Source organism: Anomaloglossus baeobatrachus, chromosome 1 (assembly GCF_048569485.1).
Source record: "Anomaloglossus baeobatrachus isolate aAnoBae1 chromosome 1, aAnoBae1.hap1, whole genome shotgun sequence".
Classification (NCBI taxonomy): Eukaryota; Metazoa; Chordata; class Amphibia; order Anura; family Aromobatidae; genus Anomaloglossus; species Anomaloglossus baeobatrachus.
In genome coordinates this window covers 902,710,658-902,733,882 of record NC_134353.1, presented here as the reverse complement: position 1 = coordinate 902,733,882, position 23,225 = coordinate 902,710,658, and the positions used below count along the sequence as shown (strand labels likewise).

Sequence of the window (23,225 nt, the reverse complement as noted above, 5' to 3'; positions counted from 1 at the left end):
CTCTGTAGTACAGCAGAGCATCACCTGAGTGCAAGATGCTCCGCACAGAGGAATCGTGACACAATGTTCCATAGACTTTTAGTTACAATTTTTCCACTGACATTAGATCCAGGAACAGTTTATTTGAGGAGGATATTTGCTGTAGTCTACATTTGGGATATACAACATGGCGGACATTTCAGCTCCTGTAAGGGTTGTGATGCTTTTCAGAAATACTGGTAAACGGCAACACAAGACTGAACACAACCACCTCTGGCACAAAACACCAAAATGTAGAGGGTGCAAGATCTCACCCACTGGCACCAACGGTAACAGTAAGGGGTACTTTGCACGTTGCGACATCGCTACTGCGATCTCGTCGGGGTCAAATCGTAAGTGACGCACATCCGGTGCCGGTAACGACGCCGCAACGTGTAAAGCATAGAAGCAACGATAAACGATCGCAAAAGCCTTGAAAATCGGTGATCTGTGTAGTGTCGAACATTTCCATAATTTCGCTGCAGCGACAGGTACGATGTTGTTCCTCGTTCCTGCGGCAGCACAGATCGCTGTGTGTGAAGCCGCAGGAGCGAGGAACATCACCTTACCTGCGTCCCGCCTGCAATGAAGAAGGAAGGAGGTGGGCAGGATGTTTACGTCCCGCTCATCTCCGCCCCTCCGCTTCCATTGGCCGCCTGCTATGTGACGTCGCTGTGACGCCGCACGACCCGCCCCCTTAGGAAGGAGGCGGGTCGCTGGCCAGAGCGACGTCGCAGGGCAGGTAAGTCTGTGTGAAGCTGCCGTAGCGATAATGTTCGCTACGGCAGCTATCACAAGATATCGCATCTGCGACGGGGGCGGGTACTATCGCGCTCGGCATCGCTACCATCGGCTGGCGCTGTCGCAATGTGCAAAGTACCCCTAAGTGTTACTTCTTAGAGTGGTGCCTGGCAATGCCTATACAGAGCACAGCAGTTGAGATGGGCTTGTGATTGGCTTGTACGCTCTGCAAAAGCAGCATCTGAGATGACAGATGACAAAGCTTTTACAATACTGAAATTACATTTTTTATCTTAATTGCTGCCTATACAGAGTGCAGCTGCTGATGACAAACTCCTCTTCTTGACTGCTGCGATCTGCATAGGCAGCAACCAAGATGACATGCAGGCCAGTTAATGATTAGATCATACAATTGGACTGGTTAGAAGGGCACAAAATACATGCTTTGGGCTAGGGGCTGGGGATCCACTCTGTGCCACTGGTTGTGGTTGTCCTGCAGAGCAGATTAGAGCAGAGCTCATGGATGGGATCCCCCACTGATTACTATCACATATAGGACAGCATGGTGGCTCTGTGGCTTTGCAGTGCTGGGGCCCTGGGTTCAAATCCCACCAACAACAACATCTGCAAGGAGCTTGTTTCTGCTCTTACTCTACTGACATATCTCTTAAAAAAATAAATTCACTTATATATCACTTATATAGCGCCATTAATTCCTCAGTGCTTTACAGTTGCGATCATCACTGTGTCCACTGGGGCTCACAATGTAAATTCCCTATCTAAGTGTCTTTGGAGATTGAGAGGAATCAGGAGAATCCAAATGAAAGCCACGCAAACATAGGGAGAATATACTTGATTAGATTTGAACCCAGGACCCCATAGCTGCAAGACTGCAGTGCTAATCTCTGATACTCCGTGGTACCCATCTCAGAAAAGTTGGAACATGGTTAACAAAAGGCTGCAAAAGTGAATGATGATAATGAGAAACAGTTAGAGGGTCAATTTTCAACTACATCGCTGGAGTGTGTATCAAAAGAACAAGTTAGAGAGGCAGAGTCTCTCAGAAGCAAAGATGGTCAGAGATCCCCTATCTATAAACTGCTCATCCAAATTGTGGAGTAATTTCAGAAAAATGTTCTTCAATGTGCAATTGCAAAGACTTTGAATATCGCACAATCTACAGCACATAATATCAGCGAAAGGTTTAGATATTCTGGAGAAATCCATGTGCACAAGGGACATGGCCAACAGACAATATAGAATGGTTATGATCAAGGAAAGCTCAGGCGGCACTGCATTAAAAACAAACATGATTTGATCATACATATCACTGCATGGGCTCAGATATACTTCCAGAAATCATTGCCTGTGAACACGGATTGCCGTGCATGCCACAAATCATGCAAAGAGGAATCCATATATCAGCACCAATTCAGAAACATTGCCATCTTCACTGGGACAAAGCTCCTTTCAATTAAATCAAAATGTGAAATTCTTTATGGAAACCAAGGATGCCTTGTTCTGCAGAATCAAGAGGAGAGTGACCATCCAGCTTGTTATCAGCGCACAGTTCCTGCATCTCTGATGGTTGGTGTTGCACTAGTATCTATAGAATGACCAGCTCATACATGAAAGGCGCAATCAGTGCTGAGGATTATATAGAGGCTTTTGAACTTCTGCTCCATTTCAGGAAATGACTTAAAATATTTTAGTAAGACAATGCTAAACCACATACTGCATCCACCACAACCACATGGCTTTGCAGAAGAAATGTTTGGGTGTTGAACAAACAGCCTGCAGTCCAGACCTTCTACCAAAAGAAAATATCTAGTGCAATATGAAATGAAAAATCTGGTAATGACCCAGGACTGTGGAGCAGCGAGAATCCTACATCAGACAAAAATGGGACAACATTCCTGTCAGGCTGCCACTAGGGGGAGCTGGAGTCCTGCAGGGAAAGACACTACACGGAGCTGAATAAGCAAGGAGGGGAGCTCACAGTGTGTGATGGTGCAGAATCTCGTAGCATCAGCCAGAAAGAAGAAGCGGGGGGATGGTCGGGCAGGCCGGGTCATACACAGTAAGGGGAGAAGGAAGACCGGAGGAACGAGCAGAGGCGGGGTCGAGGTCAGGCCGAGGTCAGTACCAGAGGAAGCAACCGAGTGGGGAGGTAGGAGAAGGGAGAATGACTGGGGCTATTATGGGAAGGAAGGAGGTGGGACAGAGGAATGGCAGAATGACTAGTGGACGGAACACAGATAGAGACCGAGGGCACAGAGAGGGGACGGATCAGGATCACACTTACAGGGACCAGCAATCACAGGCAAAGCGGCGCTAAGCTTCTAGCCGGCGCTGGTTCACCGGAGATGACAGTATTTAAAGCATCCAAGCTCCGGAAGTGAGACCCGGGAGAAGGCTCTGCCATGGCCATGTGGACGGGGAGGCGAAACCGTGACAATTCCTCTTCCAGAACCCAGTAATTTTGTCTCCTTCAAAGGTCTTGTGCTCGTGGTCACAGAGGTGCGACCGGGTCTGTGCAGGATGTGCTTCTGAGGACACACATTCATCTGAAATGTATTGCAGCACAGAGACCGGTCGGCACCCTGCACTGCAATACATGCCATTGGTCAATGAGATGCCAGCAGCTGGCGTCAACAAACCCATCTTGGGCGACACATTGCAGCAACATCAACTACCGGCCTCTGCGGAAGAGGATGCTGCATGTCAGTCGTGGTAGCAGGGAAATGTATGAAGAATCGTTTTGTTTTTTTAATGTGGTAGAGAAAAAAAAGCGGCAGAATGAGGGACTTTATTAGAGTAAAGGGCCAGGATAGAGGACATTATTACTAGAAGAGGCCAGCATGAGGAACATTATCACAGCAAGGAGCCCAGGATGGGGAACATTATTATCAAAGGGTCCTAGGAAGGTTAACATTATTACAGAATAGAGGCCAGCATGGGAGATATTATTATAAAATGGGGGCTAGGATAAAAGACATTATTGACAGGAAGGAGCCAACAATACATGATGGGCGAACACAGATGTCTTTTTAGGATCTAGAATGCTACAAGGGCTCAAACACCTGACCAACATGCAGGTGGGGACCCAGGTCAAAATTCTGAACCAGGGTCCATCAGATTTTTATCATGGCTCCGTTCTGGGGTTCGAACCACTGATTGTTGGTCGGATTCCCCACAGCCTGTTTTGTGTTGGTCCATCTTCTGAAAAATCCCTTGTCTTTCTTTCTTATTCTCTGCCTTCCTGTTTCACTTCTATTCAGGTGTGTGCACTTTCTCGCTTGGTTTGCCCAATCACATTTTGGGAGGGGCTATTTATGCTTACTATGGTGTACTCACATGCCTTAGTGCTGGCTATATTTCTGAATGGATGGTTGTCTGGAGTCCCAGTTACTCGGTTAACGTTTTCTTACTGAGAAATTGCTATGGCTATTCCTGCAGTTTGTGTGAAACCCTTCCCAGTTATCTAATGTTTTGTTTAATTTTGGGTTGGGATTGTTTCTACGTATTCTGTTATTCCTTTTGGTTTATTTTATGCCTGCATTCCTGTACGACTGTGTTTGCATATTCCTAGCCCTGCGTCTCACCCTCTTGTGTGCACTTCATTTTTGATTATTGTTGTTTTTGTGTTACACTTAAGGGGGCTTTACATGCAAAGACATCGCTAACGAGATGTCGTTGGGGTCACGGAATTCGTGACGCACATCCGGCCTCGTTAGCGACGTTGTTGCATGTGAAATGCACGAACGACCGTTAACGATCAAAATTACTCACCTAATCGTTGATCGTTGACACGTCGTTCTAATCCCAATTATCGTTGCTGTTGCAGGACGCAGATTGTTCGCCGTTCCCGCGGCAGCACACATCGCTATATGTGACACCGCAGGAATGAGGAACATCACCGTACCTGCGGCCACTCGCAATGAGAAAGGAAGGAAGTGGGCAGGATGTTCTGTCCGCTCATCTCCGCCCCTCCACTTCTATTGGGCGGCCGCTTAGTGATGCCGCTGTGACGGCGAACAAACTCCCCCCCTTAGAAAGGAGGCGGTTCGCCGGCCACAGCGATGTCGCTAGACAGGTAAGTATGTGTGACGGGTCCTAGCGATGTTGTGCGCCACGGGCAGCGATTTGCCCGTGACGCACAACCGACGGGGCAGGTGCTTTCACCAGCGACATCGCTAGCGATGTCGCTGAGTGTAAAGCAACCTTTAGTTTATAGCTTAGGGTGCAGTTAAGGACACTTTGCGTCAACCATCGATTAGAGGGGTGCCACTATGTGATCTTAGGGTGCCAGCCTCTGCTGTCAGGCAGGGACAAATCAGGATCAGGTCTAGGGCAAGTACTAACCTGTTTGGGACCTGTGTATTTCTGGTTTTACATGTCCCCTTGTTTGTCCATCCCTATGAGAGTTCAGCTTTAACAGTTCTAGTTATGCCACTGGTCTCCATACTTCCCAGACATTTATAGACTGTTGTAGGAAAAAAAGAGGAGACGCTGCACAATGGCAGATATGGTCCTGTCCCAATGTTTGAGATGTGTTGCTGTAAGAGAGTGCTAGGCCCGTGTGCCCCGCTCTGAAGACACCAGTTGTCATTGTGTTATAATTGTGTTAATGTATATAATGTGCTTACACCTAATGTGTAAATGTGGCCATCTAGTGGCTGCTTTAGTTACTGCTCCCCAGTAAAGAGGTTTGGTGTTGCCTAGTGACAGGTAAGGTGAGACTGTAAATAGTTAAGTGCTGTGGGAAGCCCACAGTGGGAGGAGTCAGCTGCAGGGTACAGCCGGGCTCCATCTAAGTTTATTTAGAGTAAAAGAATAAGTGACGGTAAGAAGTAGACCAAGTTGTATCTGTGAGAGGTATAGGAAGAAGAGTACAAGCCAGCTAGGTACCTGAGGCCGAAGCAAGTGGGTGTCTGAGGCAGAGTAAATTTGACCGGACCCTCAGGGTATCCCAGAGAATCTACAACATGTGGTAAGGACTAGGACTCCAGAGTAAGATGGGACAACTGATCACCCATATTCCACCGTAGTGAGTACCAAACCCATGTTCATCTAAAGCGGAGGTCTGCCATTGCCTTGGATGAACAGGTCAATACAGAATCACCAGTAGACGAGCTCTGTCTGACACTGGTCAAAAAAACGTTAACATTATTGGGTCCTTCCGGGTGGGATGAGACCAGGGCCGTTCAGGACTCCATGACTTTATTGAGTGAATATAATGTCAGACAGTGAGGAAGAGGACGTTCAAACAGCAGCAGTGGTACCAGGAATTATTGAGCAGTCTGCAGTAAAAGTGTACTTTGAAGTTGAATGTACTGTACCTACAATTTTCAAAAGTGTTGACTATTGAAACAGAAACAAGAATCTGTGTCTATAAATCCAAGACTGGAAAATCCTGGTCTGCATGAGGGCCTAAGTACAGGTATGGCATGCACCCAAAAAGTCCACATACCCCACCAGGAGCACCTCCACAACCCCTTCCTCCTTGCTCTGGAGAGAACCAGGCTGTGGGCCACCGAAGGAGGCTAGCAGAGCAGAAGCTGAAGAAGCCCCTCACCCATGACTACGACTACGGCCCAATGCCTTCCCCTTCCCCTCTACATTGCTGCCATCAATTTCCACATTTTTCCAAATGAAATAAAAAAATGTTCTACTTCTGGTTTGTAACCTAAGTTCTGTTGTGGATAAAATATGGTGATGAAAGATTTGCAAATCATTGCATTCTTGCTTTCTTTACATTTTACACCACAACTTCGGATTTGGGGTTGTTTAGTCATCTGCCATTACAGGGGCTGCTGGGTGGCAGATACGTCCATGTTTGCGCTCATGCTGAACCTCCTGCGCTGCACTGATGGAGATCACATACAGTGGAACCTCGCTTAACCCTAGAACGCGCAAGCATAACAATCTACCATAGAAAACAAATGACCTAGCAGGCCTGCGAGGCCCCAGGTATGCGTTCTAGGGTTACCGAGTAACCCAGTTAACGAGAATTTCGCTTAACAAGCAAAGCTTGCTGTAAACTTGTAACTCGGTTTACGAGAAAGCTTTTCTGTACGAGCAAAATCCTCACCGTACACACTCCCGGTTTCGTACATCCACTGCGCTCTAACCCGCACTTGCAGTCCACACAAACACGCACAAACACACACGCACGCACACACAAACAGTATTATGCTCACCTTATCTTCCGTTCCATCGGTGGTCTCATGGTTCTTGTAGTTCGCCGGTACATCGCGACGAGGGAGGAATCCTCGCAGCGAACTACAAGATCCAGGAGGCCGGCGATGGAACGGAAGGTAAGGTGAGCATAATATGTGTACCTTCCGTTCCATCGCCGGCCTCCTGGGTCCTGTAGTTCACCGTTATAGGCTGTGTATCGGTAAGCATCGCAACGAGGCAGGAACTTCCTCTGTCAGCCGCTACTCAAAGGCAGCACGCTGACCAATCAGAGGCAAGCGGCTCCTGCCTTTGACGTCAGCGCTCTGTGTGCAGAAGTTCCTTCCGCGTCGTGATGGTTACCCGATACACAGCCCGTACTAGAGAACAGCAAGTCCCAGGAGACCGGTGATGGAATGGAAGATAAGGTGAGCATAATATGTGCGTGTTTGTGCGTGTTTGTGTGTGTTTGTGTCTGTTTGTGCCTGTTTGTGCATGTGTGGAATGGCACAATAGGGGACCAGGATGGGACATTTAACAAGTTGTGGAACGAATTGTCTCAGCTTGCATTGTTTCCTATGGGAAATCTTGCTTTGCTGAACGAGTAACTTGGTTAACAAGCACACTGCCAGAACGGATTGTTCTCGTTAACCAAGGTTCCACTGTATATATACACCGTATATTTTCAGAGCACTATATGCAGGCAGGCCAGAACTGTAGAGTATGGCAACTTCTATCAGGACACTAGGCTAAGGGCTGCGCACTGTAATGTTTTATTACACAGACAGTTTTTTGGCAGAGAACCATAATTCTGGTTGGAAAAACTCCAGATAAGACACGGACATGGCTGTGAACAGAGGGGGAACACGTTATATCTGACATTGGGCTAACAACACAGATCATACCAGAATTCCCGCAGCTAGAGAGCCCCCACGAAGGTACTTTATGGTCATTACTTATAGTGTGTGTGTGTGTGTGTGTGTGTGTGAGTGGGGAGGGGGGGTTGCAAATAAAAAAAAATTTGTGTTGGTTCCCGGAATTTTTTTGCTTTTTAATCCTTAGTATGTTGTCTTTACAGACTGTGCAGCGGGATGTGTGCTTCATGGCAGCTGCAGTGACTGGGAGCAATGTCGTAGATTACACTCTCCAGAATGTAATGTAGTACAACCCCTGCCCTAGACATCAGGAAGAGACAGTGGAGTTGTATCCATGACCTTTCCTCTGTTTATATTATTACTAATTTAGCTTATCTAGTCCTCCAAGTCATAAAAAATAGCTGCCACCTTTTGCTAAATCTACCACCCCTTTATGAGATGACTCTGCATATTCTGTCATGGTCTACACAGTCAAACCTGAGAAGTGAGCTACAGAAGAAAAGCAAAGTGAGCCTCATGTATTTCCTTTTGGCTGGTTTGAGAATTGCAAGATCTTAAGATTTGATAGGGATAGTAAGAAATAAAGACCAAATCCAATTTTTTTTTAGGTTTTAAAGACCTGATATAACTAATGGAATTTATTGCTAATTTCTATTATTCAATTGCATTTGTGTTTTGTTTTTTTTTCTTCATTAAAGGGGTTGTCTCATGTTCATTGTTGTGTTACACACCTGTCCCAGGTCAGGGCTCTCCTCCCTTTTCCTCGGTCCGCTCAATCTTCTTGCAGTTCAGGTGGGGCTTTGCAAGTAGCCCAGTGTGCTCCCGTGTGATTTTCTACCTTATCCTATGTAAGGGCTTCCTTCACACACCTGTGTCTTTTTATTAGGGCTTTTTAGTATGACTTTTCGTTTGTTTGTGTACAGCAACCTGTTTGTGGTCTTCAAGACGTCTCCTGTTGCCTGTGGCTTCTTGTACCTCTACAGCCAGTCTACAGCTTCAAGTTCCACAACGACCTACCTGCCTGAGTTCTCCGGGATGCCTTCCTGCCTGTCTGTGGCTTCCAGTTCCACAGCCACCTGTATGTGGTAGTTGTGTCTCATGAATGGGAACAACCTGTTGTATATATTTCTTGCATTGCATATTTTTCCTCCTATCTGGAAATTCCTTATTGTTACTAGGTAGATTTAGACTGTATGAAGTTTTTCTCTATGTTCCTCCCTTAGTTGGCTTCTGTATGGAATGCTCCTCCCTTCTCCTTCAGTTTAGTCTAGAGGAACCATTACTGAAGAGACATGTCTGCAACCCTGTACAGATTATTCCTTTTCACCTGCCTTTACTTTGTACTTAATATAAGATTCTAGAAGAAAACTACAGCGTTTCTCCTGGTCTTTCTACAAGTCATCGTTTCAGGCTAAGTTAAAACTATCTGTTGATGCTTTGAAGTGTGAGTACAATCATACAGTTATCTAAGGGACTGATAATTAGAGCACTTGGGATTCACAGCTTCTAGGAAGAGACAGAATAGTGGTCCCCTGTACGTCTCTGGTCTGCCTGCAGCTTCTATTAACTCTGCTACCTGTCTTCAGTTTTCAGTAACTCTGCTACCTGCCTGTCAGCACCCTCCAGGAACTCTGCTGCTTGTCTGCAGTCTCCTGGATGTCTTCGGGCTGCCTGCGGCTTCTAGTAACTCAGCTATCAGTCTGGCAGCGGTCTCCAGAGACAGAGTAAGGACGTAAGTCCGAAATGGGTCCTCTTTGCTTATGTTCCCCACATGATGGATTTTTTAAAAAGAATGAAATGAAAGTTTTCTAATTTTTTACAATTTATGGACTTGATTGCTGGATCTTACCTTGCAAATTTGTCTACATAAGAAGTTGGCTGACTTCCCCTCTTCTGACTTCTCCAACATGTTTTTCGTGCACCACTATTCTGCCTCCCAATGTCTTAATTGTTGAGGGGAAGGGGGCTGTGCACTGCTGAGAATCTCACGAATTGGGATATTTCCAATGCTGTTCCATCTCCGGAGCACAGGGGCATTGACGCTAGCTGGATCCAGCAATCCGGCTAGCCTCACAGCAGCACTTGCAAACTCTAAAGCAAAGAGCTTGTAAGCGCTGCACTACTTGTGTTGGAAATCGGCCACCTATGATACACTGAAGAAGTGGCTAGTAAACTAGGCAACGAGCAATAACTATAACATTTCAAACCCTCCTTTCTCATTTTTACAAGCAATTTGGAATTTTACCCATTTAACAAGATGAGACAACCCGTTAAAAGTAAATCATGTGTATAATGAAAAGGGACAGGACAGGACTTCCTCAGTGCGGAATAAGACGCGAATCTGGTATAAATATCCAGCAAGGAGCAGATTAAAGAACATTTCTACCTTTTGATTGCAGCGTGTAACACTGATCAGCAGGAGATTACCCACTGTGGAGCCTCCAAATCCTGAAAGGAGGCGACCCTCAGTGCTGGAGAAGAACTGGAAACTCTTACACAGCCGCACTCCACAGGGGGAAACTTCCAAAGAGACTGACTGTAAGGTATTGGGCCACCGTGTAAAACTGGAGTCTTCCGATGAAACTTCCAGCACCCTTCAGGCACCAGTAATGGTTACAACTGCTGTACAATTCTCAACATTGCAACAAGAAGGAAAAGTCGTGGCACTATAGAAATCACAAATTGAAAGACAAGTTGTTAATATTTAAATGATGGAAAAATGAAAATATGCTATAAATGAGGTTGGTAATTGCACAGGAGCTGCCAGCAGAGGATCTTGATGATTTGCCCATGTGCATTAAATGGCAGAACATTCCTGACAACCATTAAAGACCTCAGTGATAGCAGCCGAGGCTGGAGGTGCCGGGATTTCTGTATGTGGTGCTCAGACTCCAGATACAGAAATCTTCATAGTCAATTTGCTTAAACACAAAGTGGAAACTTTATTAAAGGGGTATTCCTATTTTGGATATTTATGCTATATCCACAGGGTTTATTAAAAACTAGCTGTAGGACCCGGCGTTGCCCGGGATAGTAACTGTCTCTCTGTCTCTCTCCCAGTCTCTGTCTGTGTGTCGCTGTCTGTCTGTCTCTTTCCTTGTCTGTCTGTGTCTATGTCTCTGTCTGTCTATTTTTATCTCTGTCTGTCTTTGTATCAGTCTGTCTGTCTCTATCTCTGTGTCTCTGTGTCCGTCTATCTCTCTATCTCTGTGTCTGTCTGTCTCTCTCTATCTCTGTGTCTGTCTCTATGTCCGTGTCTGTCTGTCTCTCTCTTGCCCCGTCTGTCTCTTTCCAGGTATGTCCCTTTCCCCATCTGTCCCTTTCCCCCCCGTCTGTCCCTTTCCCCCGTATGTCACTTTCCCCGTCTGTCTCTGTCTGTCTGTCTCTTTCCAGGTCTGTCTCTTTCCCTGTCTGTCTCTTTCCCTGTCTGTCTCTTTCCCCGTCTGTCTCTTTCCCCGTCTGTCTCTTTCCCCGTCTGTCTCTTTCCCCGTCTCTTTTCCTGTCTCTTTCCCTGTCTGTCTTTGTCCATTTCTTTGTCTGTGTCTTTTCCTGTCTGTCTCTTTCCCTGTCTGCCTGTCTCTGTCTGTCTCTTTTCTTGTCTGTCTCTATTACTCTGTCTCTTTCCCCGTCTGTCTCTATCAAGGTCTGTCTCTTTCCCCATCGATCTTTGTTTGTCTCCTCTGTCCCTGTCTGCCTGTCTGTCTCTTTCCAGGTCTGTCTCTTTCCAGGTCTGTCTCTTTCCAGGTCTGTCTCTTTCCAGGTCTGACTCTTTCCAGGTCTGACTCTTTCCAGGTCTGACTCTTAACAGGTCTGTCTCTTAACAGGTCTGTCTCTTTCCCCGTCTGTCTCTTTCCCTGTCTTTTTTTCTGTCTCTTTCCCTGTCTGTCTTTGTCCATCTCTTTGTGTCTTTTCCTGTCTGTCTCTTTCCCTGTCTGCCTGTCTCTGTCTGTCTCTTTCCTTGTCTGTCTCTATTACTCTGTCTCTTTCCCAGTCTGTCTCTATCAAGGTCTGTCTCTTTCCCCATCTATCTTTGTCTGTCTCCTCTGTCCCTGTCTGCCTGTCTGTCTGTCTCTTTCCAGGTCTGACTCTTTCTAGGTCTGACTCTTTCCAGGTCTGACTCTTTCCAGGTCTGACTCTTTCCAGGTCTGACTCTTCCCAGGTCTGACTCTTTCCCCGTCTGTCTCTTTCACCGTCTGTCTCTTTCACAGTCTGTCTCTATCACCGTCTGTCTCTTTCACCGTCTGTCTATATCTCTCTGTCTTTCCCCTGTCTGTCTCTGTCTGTTTCTTTCCTTGTCTGCCTCTTACTCTGTCTGTGTCTATGTCTGTCTGTCTTTTTCTGTCTCTCTCTATCCGTCTCCCCACCGACATCATATTACCTCACACATAAGCTTCTTATAATAACAATATCTTTTGTTACTATAGCAACCAATCACAGCTACTATTAAAACCAGTAGTTCCAGGCTCCATTTACTTTATTGGAGACATGTTTTTTGGAGAGTAACTGTAAAGCGCGGAGTTACATTTTCCTGTCAAAACATAGTCTACGACGTTCCCTGGGTGACATGAAATGTCTGTGCAAAATTATGTGATTCTACATGTGACGGTGTGGATTCCTTTAGTGGACATAAACACATACACACACACACACACACACACACACACATACATACACACACACATACATACATACATACATACTGTACATACACTCAACTTTATATATTAGATGGCTGATGGATGAGCTCCCATCTCTTGTAAACGTCCCACCTTATGCTGCCAGGAATAGAAAGTTGTCCGTGCAATAATTAAGAATGCCATAGAAGTGAACAGCGAGAAAGGGGCTGCCACTAAGCATTTCAGGGCCCCTGACTGGCATAATTTTGGGGCCCCCTTGAGACTCCACCCCACCTCCGCCTCCATCCCTGCTCCACCTCCACACCTCACACACAAGCCAATAAATGACGCGTGAAGGGGCCCCACTTCTGTTGGGGCCCCAGACTAGAGTCCTGTTTGTCCCCCCCTGGTGGCGGCTCTGGTGAAGATGCCAGAGGTAGGACTGTCCTCTGTCAAACAGATACAGAATTTCAGGTGGATATGTCATGAATATCCAAAATTATAAAACCTCAGAAACCAAGTGCAGCAGCAAAGACTCAGCACTGGACCTGGGGAGGGTGAGAAGAGCTCAGTTTGTTTTTAAACAAACTGCAGCCAGAGGATAAGGGTTTTCTGCAATGGGAAACCCCTTTAAAGGCCCCATTACAAGTGTCAATTTTTTTTTCTTTTTTTTTTTTTTTAAGTTTTAGACCGATTTATGAAATACGACTTTTCCCAAGTGTTACTTTTTTGGAGGGGGGGTGCATTGCATCTTACTCCAGTCCCTGCCTGCAGTGTCTGGAGTTTAAAATTTGAAGTGTTTTTTACACATCTGAGTTTTTAAGGGATTCGCAACTTTTGGAGGCCAAGAAATTGGTGAAAAACTAAAAAAAAAAATTCCGATTTTGTGCCAAATTGATAAGCCATTTTGATGAACTTGGTGCAAAAAAACTATCAGTGAATAGAACAACATAAAAAAAAATAAATAGCAAATGATGAATTGGAGCCAGTGTTATCTACAGGCTTCAATTCTTCTTAATCTTTGCGCATTTATTTCTGGATTTAAAATGGTTCTGATCAAAAATGGTTTACGTTTGCATCTACTCATTATTTAAATTGCGACCTTGTTTAAGTAAACTTATGCGGGCGTCACACGAGACGATCTATCGTGCGATATGTCGTCTGGGGTCACGGTTTTCGTGACGCACATCCGGCATCGTTTACGCCGTCTTCTTGTGTGACACCTCTGAATGACGCAGAACGTTCGCAAATCGTGTATCGTTGACCCCTCGCTCATTTTTAAAAAGTCGTTTATTTTTCTTTGCGCCGGTTGTTCATCTTACCCGGGGCAGCACACATTGCTCCGTGTGACACCCCGAGAACGATGAACACAGCTTACCTGCGTCCCGCGGCTCCCGCCGGCTATGCGGAAGAAAGGAGGTGGGCGGGATGTTTACGTCCTGCTCATCTCCGCCCCTCCGCTTCTATTGGCCGGCCGCTGTGTGACGTCGCTGTGACGCTGAAAGTCCCTTCCCCTTCAGAAAGTGGATGTTCACTGCCCACAGAAACGTCGCTCAGCAGGTAAGTGCGTGTGACGGGGGTTTAATGACTTTGTGTGCCACGGGCACGACGGGGGCGGGTACGATTGCACGATAAATCGTATCGTGTGACGTCCGCATTAGTTTTGTCTATTTTTATTTTTGTGGGGGGGGGGTGTTGATATTATTGATGCAGTTTATAATCCTGATATTTTAGCCAAATTCCTCATTTGAGACTTTTTAAATAGTTGCATCCTTGTACACCAGTAGAGATGAGCGAACTCAATGTTCAGTTTTCGAGCCAAACGCCAACTTTAAAAAAAAAAAACAAAAACAAAAAAACAGAATTCAGGTTCGGAGTTTGGGTGCTTTACGTATGCAAACCTCTAGCGTTCATCACTGTGCTCGGGTACGCTCGGTGCTCAGCCCAGTGCGCAATGTCCGAACGGCTGGCATTGGGGGTAATAGCATGATCGGATTTAGTGTACAACAAACAAAAAAGGGAAAATCCTGAACACCCTCCCCCGAAGGTGCTCTGCTTACGGCTGGCTGCATGTAGGCGGAGACCCAAATTGCCCAATCAGTGACTTCCAATAGGGTTCGGGTCAAGTCCGAACCCGTGGAGATACGGTTCGGCTGCACCTGCTGATTTGGACTTCCAAAGGTTCGCTCATATCTACAGATCAGTACATTGTGGAGTACAAAATCTGTCTAATTTTATTTTTGCGAAGTTGAATACTAAAATTTGACATTTTTAAAGGATCAAAATGCCCGGACTGGCCAGCGGCTCTCCTGACCCGAGCGTGAGCGCTGCGTAGAAATACATGAAGCTGTCACGCTCGTGTAGCACCCCTGAGGTACCAGGTGCCACAAAATGTAACCTGTGGAAACCCAAACCCCGGAATATCCGTGCCAGTCAACACACCAGTACCCTCAGGCCGTACACAACCCCAACACCAGACTGGGAGACTGCCTAGCAACAGGTAAAAGGGATGGTCATTGATTGGATAGTTGCCACCCAATCTGTAGGGAGAGACCCAGCGAGGGGGCGGGGTATGTGGTCAGTTAGAGAGTTGGTGGGAAGGAGTGTGGAGGAAGAAGTCGAGGAGTGTGGAGGAGTTGTGAGGAGAGAAAGGAGTTGAGATAGAAAGTACAGAAAGAAAGGAAAAGACCTGAAGTAACACCGGAGCGCTGTAACAGGAGTAAGGGACTGAGGAGTATGGAACCAGGACTCCAGGGACCTTGGGTTACCTGTGGAAGTGTAATATTCCAGGGACCGTGGGGCGCATGTGGAAGTCTAGAACCAAGGCTCACAGAACTCAGCACAAGGCGGGGTGAAGACCCTAGGACAGCGGGATAGTTTATGGTCAACTGTTAATTCTGCCAGGTGAGGGGCGAATCTCCAGGGTCCCTCACCACCCAAAAAAGTCTGAAGCATCAGCAGCGAAGACGGGACTGGGGATTGAACCCCTTAAATAGTCCAGGCTGCCTGCAATAGGACCAAGACTGAAAAGAAGGGACTCCCAAGAAGCTCTAGGCCACAGGAGCCCATAAACAACAAGTGAACACGGAGGACAGCTAACCCAGGTCATAGCTGGCACAGAGACAAAGAGGAGCGGATACACCTGTAACCAGCACCAGCGGGTCCAGGTACAAACCACAAGTAAAAGGCAAGTGGAAACTGCAATACCGGTGTGGACTGTTTCCTTTTCGCCTCTGCACACATATACAGACTGTCCTTTACCATTGCCCCCTTCACCATCCACTGCTGGCGCCTATCCCTGCTTGCGGAGGGCCAAAAACACCTAAGGCTAAGTTCACATTTCCGCTAAAATCTATCAGTCACAATCCGCTGCTCTTGTAAACAGCGGAATCCGTTTAGCGGATTCCGCTGCTCCCATAGACTTGTATGAGCAGCGGATTGTGACTGATGATGCTGCGTTGCACCCTCCGCCCGACTGATCAGTCGTGGAACGACTGACCGCCGGGCGGGGGGAACGCAGCATGTAACGTTTTTTGAGCAGCGAGATCCGTCGGATTTCGCTGCGCATGCTCTCTGGCTCCCTGCACACGTCACCAGCTTCGGTTGGTTACCCGATATTTACCCTGGTTACGGTGCAAGGAGCCAGCGCTAAGCGGTGTAGGCCCGTAACCAAGGTAAATATCGGGTAACCAAGGTAAACATCGGGTGCTTTGCTGTTACCCGATATTTAGGCTGGTTACGTGTGCAGGGAGGCGACACTTCCCCGCTCGGCCCCGCCCCCTCCCGCACTCCGCACATGTATGTACACACACACACACACACACACACACACACACCTGTCCCCAGCCATGCAGACAAGCACTGACACCCTCGTCTGGCCCCGCCCCCTGCTCGGCTCCGCCCCCTCCCGCACTTTGCATGTGCACACACACACATACATACATACATACATGCACATACACACACTCACTCACACACAGATACACTCACCTGTCCCCAGCCATGCAGACCGCAGCACTTCCACTGACATCCTCAGCGCCTGGCCCCGCCCCCCGCTCGGCTCTGCCCCCGAACTCCGCCCCCCGCACACAACGGAATCCGACAAAGAATTCTGTTCTTTGTCATCCGTTGTACAGCGTTGAACAGCGCATCAGTCACATGCGTCAAGCGACGCATGTGACTGATACAAATCAACGGAAATGTGAACTTAGCCTAAGCTGCACTACTCCATCAGTCCCAGCAGGACCCTGCAGCGGCGGCCCAAATAAACTGGCCGCACACCGCAAGTGGCGTAGTTGAGAACTCTTTTATTTTTATTCCCTTTTTACTTTTCACCCCTTTTTTAATCGGACCGACCCCCAGGGTCACGGAACCGGGCATCGACCACAAACACGACTGTTTCCCCCTGTGCACCGCACGCCCGGGACCGAGTACCCCACAGCAGTATGTTAGAATCCTGTATATAAGAGCCCGGTGGTGGTGTCTGCAGCTTATAGGCCCCAAATCTGGTGACAAGTTCCTTTTAAATCATTAAACCATTAGATTCAATTAATTAAGCATGAAAGTGAATTTATAATTATACTGTCTATGGGTTAAAAAATCCCACTGACAGGTACCTAACTAAAAAAAGTATTAAAATTATCAGGATTTAAGGGCGCTTTACACGCTACAATATATTTTACGATGTGTCGGCGGGGTCATGTCGTAAGTGACGCACATCCGGCATCGTAAGTTATATTGTAGCATGTAACAGCTACGTGCGAATGCGATTGAACGGTAAAACCTTCATCGCATACACGTCTTTCAATTCCTAAAAATTGAACGTCATGTTGTTCATCGTACCCGGGGTAGCACACACCGCAGTGTGTGACCCCCCAGGAACGATGAACAGATCTTACCTGCGTCCTGCGGCTCCCGCCGGTAATGCGGAAGGAAGAAGGTGGGCGGGATGTTTACGTCTCGCTCATCTCCGCCCCTCCGCTTCTATTGGCCGGCTGCCGCGTGACGTCGATGTGACGCCGAACGTCCCTCCCACTCCAGGAAGTGGACGTTCGCCGCCCAAGTTGAGGCCGTATGGACGGGTAAGTACGTGTGACGGAGGGTTACTCGTATGTGCGGCACATTCAACAAATTGAACGTGCCGCACATACGATGGGGGCGGTTACGATCGCATACGATTTCGTATGCTGGATCGTATGGTGTAAAGCAGGCTTTAGTCAGTATAAAAATGTAAAAAAATTATTATTCATAAGAGTCTGTGATTTCTGCTGTACAGAGCGATGCTGATGCTCTGTACAGCACAAGCAGATGGATTTCCGCAGCTTCAAGTCCCCTAACGGGACTACCAAATACAATAAAAAGTGCTTTCATTAAAAATAAAATAATATAAATTGTAAAAATACACACTGCGTTCATGAAAAGTCCGATCTATCAAAATATAAAATAAATTAATCCAATTGGTAAACAACGTAACGAGAAAAAAAAATTGAAACAGAATCCTGTTATATTTGGCCGCTGCAATATTGCAATTAGAGGCGATCAAAACATCATAGCTACCCGAAAATGTATCAGTAAAAGCATCAGCTCAGGGCGCAAAAAATAAACCCTCACACATCCCCAGATCTTGAAAAATGAAAACACGGAAGATGGCGACAAAAGCAATTAAAAAAAAAAATTCTCACAAATTTCCAAATTTTTTTTCACCACTTAAATAAAAACAAAAAACTATACATGTTTGGTATCTGCATACTCGTACTGACCTGGAAAATCATATTGCCTAGTCAGTTATACCGTATAGTGAACATGGTCAATTATAAAAAAAACAAACAAATAAAAACATGTGAAATTGCATTTTTTTTGGGCAATTTCAACTCACTTGGATTTTTTTTCCCACTTTCCAGTGTCACATGATAAAATAAATGATGTTGTGACCTGGTGAGGAATAAACCATCTCACGATGTCATTCAAAAGTACAATTCATCACGCAATAAACAAGCCTTCATACGGTTATAGGGACGGAAAAATACAATAGTTCTTTCTCTTGGAAGGAAAAAAAAACGGAAAACGCAAAAACAGAAAATTGCAACGTCATGAAAGGGTTAAAAAAACCCATAAATGATGAAGTGGGGCCAAAAAATGAACCAACATGCCCAACAATAAAGTTTTTAAACAATACCTCATTTGACCACTAGATGGCACTAGATATTTATTGACTGTATATAGGATTCCGCTGGCCCTGTATACATGAGAATTGCTGAACTTTCTGAATTAATTCTCAAAACTGACCTTGAGATGTGTGAATGTTGTTTAAAGGTACGGAGCTCATTATTTGCACGCTCAATACCCCATCAGATTATAGAAAATAATATTTACAAGTTTTAAGGAATATTTCACGTCTCTATAAAATGCTACTTGCGTATTTTGCCCTCTATAATCGATTATTGGTTTATATATTTTATGTAATGTAATGAAATATTAGTACATAAGGAACATAGTCGGTATTTTCTACAGGTTCTCACCTGGTGAATCGGACCTCGCAGATGGTACACATGTATGGCTTCTCTCCAGTGTGCGTCCTCATGTGTCTCGGAAGTTTTCCGGCTCCCATGATGACCTTATGACAGATGGGACATTGTTGGGAAGCTTTTGGCTTTATTTTCCTCTCTTCTTCCAAAGGCCATGGTGGAAACATACCCAGGTGAGCAGCACTGAGAAAGCTAAGGTAGGCACTGTAGTCCATTTCCGCCTTTATCTGACCAAAGTGTTTAGAGGAATGGTCCAGGATCATGTCCTTGAAGAAATCAGTAGGAAAAGGAAGGGTCGGTATCTCATCGTTCTCCTCCTCCTTTATTTTTCTATCTTTGATCACGAGATTGAGAGGTCCAATATCAACCTGCGGCTCTTGGAGTTGGGAAAAGGCTGCGAGATCTCCATTCCAAAGCTGCGGAAAGAAACCTGGGACAAAATGAGAAATGGTTGGTCTTTTATCTGACTTGATGTTTTTAGGATGGGAATCTTCACTTAACAAAGACTCAATGGAGAAGTCCTTGACAGCACTTTGGTGGCCAGAAGAATTATGGGTGGAAGAGTATTGGGTGGGTAAGTCCTTATGAGATCCTTGGTAGGCTTCTTCTGGATTATCCGATGCAGAAGGGCTTTGGTTGCAGCTACTTTCTTGAATATCCATTTGGTTCTCCTGGTTCACAAAGTCTTTTGAATCATCTTCATCCTCATCTTCATCATCTTCTTCTTCCTTTTCCTCTTCTTCCTCCTCCCCATCTCTTGGTGCCTCCAGGATTTCCAGGCAGACGTTGATAACACATTGGATCTCCAACATCTCAGCTGCGTCCAGGATGTGTTTGACATTGGACGTGGTGATCGTGAGGGTAGACGTGTAAGCGAATTCTAATATGGCAGAAAATGCTTCAGGTTTAACAAAGTCAATCTCATAAATGTACGGTTGTTCAACAACCGATCCCGTGGTGAAAAGCTTCTTGAAATATTTGCTGCAGGCGGCTAGAACGGATCTGTGCGTGCGGTACTCTTGGTCCTGGATGATAAGGATGACGTCACAGAGGAAGCCGTCATGTCGCTGTTGATTGAGTCCACATAGGATGTCGCTGCTGTGATTTGGGAACGGAATGCCGATCAGATCTTCGTCGCCACTTGCCATGTTCTCATGAGTGATCCTGCAATAAAGAGAATTTGGGATCAGTATAGAAGAAAGGGGACAGTAATACAAAAATGTGACGACACAAAAAATTTTATATAGATGGAATTACACAAAATTTGGGATTCTGTACCTTTTTTCAAATTCAATGACTGAACCTTTATATATATATAAATATATATATATATATATATATATATATATACATATATATAATATATATGTAAACACTTCCATTTTTAACCATCACATGATATGGATTTTGCACAAAACACGCACAAAATTACGTACAAGCGAGATAAACAAGAAAGATCTCTATTGTAGCCAAAAATGTACACAATAGTATACATTCAAATTTATTGAACATTCATTCTGCGCCTTTATTGGAAATCAATTCTTGTGCCTTTTCCTTTTCTCTTAGAGAAGGCCTGTGGATCTTCTCTGTGAACCATTCAGCAGTTGTCCTCGATATTCAGGTTCCATCTACCTTGGTATCGTTGCTCCATCTTCTTGATATCTTGATGAAATCTTTCTCCTTGCTTTTCGCTAACAGCACTGAGGTTTTCAGGAAAGTCGTCCAAATGGAATTGTAAAAAATGTAACTTCAAATTCATCAGACGACCCAAGGCTTTAAAACTTTTCAGCATGTTCTCCACGATGGACTTATTTTTTCGATGTTTGTTGTTACCTAGAATTTTTTTCACAGCTTCTTTAAAAGAATCCCAAGCCCTTTCCTCAACAGCTTTAATTTTTGTTTCGAACACGTCATCCTTCATGAGATTCCGAATATCCGGACCCACAAAAATGCCTTCCTTCAGTTTTGCTTTGTCCCTGAAACATGGTACACAGGAACTTAAAGGTCTCTCCTTCTTTTTGTAGAGCTTCCACAAACTGCTTAATCAGCCCAAGCTTAATGTGGAGTGGCGACAGGAGAACTTTAGTGGGATCAACTAAACTTTCCGCAACTATGTTCTTGAGTGTAGATTTTAAAAATGTTCTCGTTGGCCAACTTTTTTGGCCCCAGTAACGAGTCCTATCCCGGCTGTCCTAGTCATACAAAAGCATGGGTACTTCGTGTATCCACCTTACTGCATAACGAACAAAGAGAGAACTTTCAGATCACCATATATTGACTATCATTGATCCTCGTGGTTAAGTTTCTTGAAAATAAAGTCTAAATTCTCCTAGCGTTCCTTCCAGTGCACAGAATGCCCTACAGGCACTGAAGCATACTTGCTGTCATGGTGCAGTAGCAAGGCTTTTTGACTTTATTTTGGATTAATCAATAAAGAGTCTACACTCACTCACATTGTACTCAATGTTAATTTTTCCATCAACCCAGGAACATAACTGCAATACACTAGAGCATCGTCTTGAGAAAAGTATGGAAGGAATTCCTTTTCTCTGCTTCTGTACCAAGATAAACAGATACCAGGAGCTAGGTTCTTTTCTTGTAGTCAAGAGCCTAAAATTCTGTTTAGGAAGGCCCAAGTCTCTGACTAATTCATTTCATTCAAGCTGTGAAAAAAAGCTGTGGCTCGTTACGACTAGCATGAAAGTCTTCATCAGAATCCTGCTCTTCATGTTCTGAATCAGGTGTTTGTCATGAATGTCGTCAGTGTGGGTGCTGTTCTGAAGCTCCCTCTGGTGGCCATGAATGGTAGTGGAGTGGAATTTGAGCCTGTGACTCAGACAGGGGAATTGGGGAAGTCCTATTGCAGTCTGATCTATATAGGAGAGCACTTTGTGCCCTGCGGGCCCTGGTTACAATTGTGTTTTTCTCAATCTCTGTTCCTGGCCTGGAGCTTTGTCCTTCCCTGTTTTTCTGAGCAAGACTTCTGCAGATAAGTTTTCAGTTTTTGCCTTGCTTCCTGGTTTATACCTTAGGGTATTGTGTTTCCTTGTTTTACTTTGTATCTGTTTTCTTGCAAGTGAAGTTCTATTTCTCTTGTGTTGTGAGCATGGGGGTTCCCCCTGTGCTTGCTCTCCTGCAGGAAAAGGGATTTTATCCCTGTCTAATTTTATTATTTGCTCTTCTGTATTTTGTGTTCTTTTCTTGGTATTTTGTTCTCCCATTATTTGCAGGAGTACCTGATATATAGGGGGTGAGGTTGTATGACCTCCAAGGCCATTTTTACTATCAGGAGTTTCATATTTTTCTACAGGGATTTTGTACTTACCACAATTATTTCCTTTCCTTTGCTTTGTATGTAGTTAGTTGGGCCTCGACTTTGCTAAATCTATTTTTCCTATCTGAGTATTGTGTTTTTCTATATCACCGTAATCTTTATATGTGGAGGCCTATCTACTCCTTTGGGGACTACTCTGAGGCAAGTTAGATTTCCTCATTTCATTCTGTGAGGCGTAGATAGTTACTCAGGCTGTGACGTGGCGTCTAGGTTTTTAGGAACGCTCCACGGCTACTTCTAGTGTGGTCTGATATTTAGGGGATTGCGGTCAGCCCAGGTTACAACTACTCCTGTTTCTTAGTGTTTTTTCACCAATCGGAGTTTTTTGTAATCTTCCACGGTTACCGGATCATAACAGGTGTACCTTCAAAGTTCTCCGGAAGTGAAGGGACTGGTGTCCCGATCTCTTTGTGTAGAGTTTCTTTCAGACTAGAAGATGCTCTGCTGCAGAGTATCTTTCAGACTAGAAGATGCTCTGCTGCGACTTCAGACCTGACAGTGGCATGATTCCTCTGTGCAGAGCATCTTGCCTTTGGAGATGCTCAGTGGCTCTTTCCTGAGTTACTGAGCTAGCAGCTTGATTGACAGAGCAGGGTTCCATGTATAGTTGGAGCTGATTACTCAGGTATTCCACCTCTCTAGTAATTGCTTAAGCTTCTTTACTGAGCATGCTCGCCCACAACCTTGCTAGTTGTATTTCTTGATTCTGCAGTTGTGCTGTTGGCTTGTGTCTGTTTAGTATTCTGATCTTGGTTTTCTGACCCCGGGCTGTTATTTGACTCATGTCTGCCCGTTCCCTGATCCTATCGTGACCTCCTGCCTTCTGACCTTGGACCGTTATCTGACCACGTCTGTTTTCTCCCTGAACTTATTACGTGCTCTCCTGGTATTCTGACCCTGACATCGCCTCTGTTTACTCCTTGTGATCCTACATGTC

The 23,225-nt window shown here is 45.4% G+C and overlaps 1 protein-coding gene across 6 annotated transcripts in view; it reads right to left on the bottom strand.

The window, feature by feature from the left end:
• Nucleotides 1-23,225, bottom strand: part of ZBTB7C (zinc finger and BTB domain containing 7C) — a 288,510-nt gene that overhangs the window by 5,159 nt on the left and 260,126 nt on the right. For all 6 annotated transcript variants that reach the window (XM_075327284.1, XM_075327271.1, XM_075327292.1 and 3 more), the window contains one exon: nt 18,949-20,118. In XM_075327284.1, coding sequence (XP_075183399.1) covers nt 18,949-20,102 — 1,154 coding nt within the window. In that variant the 5' untranslated portion in view covers nt 20,103-20,118. The remainder of the gene's footprint in view (nt 1-18,948; nt 20,119-23,225) is intronic.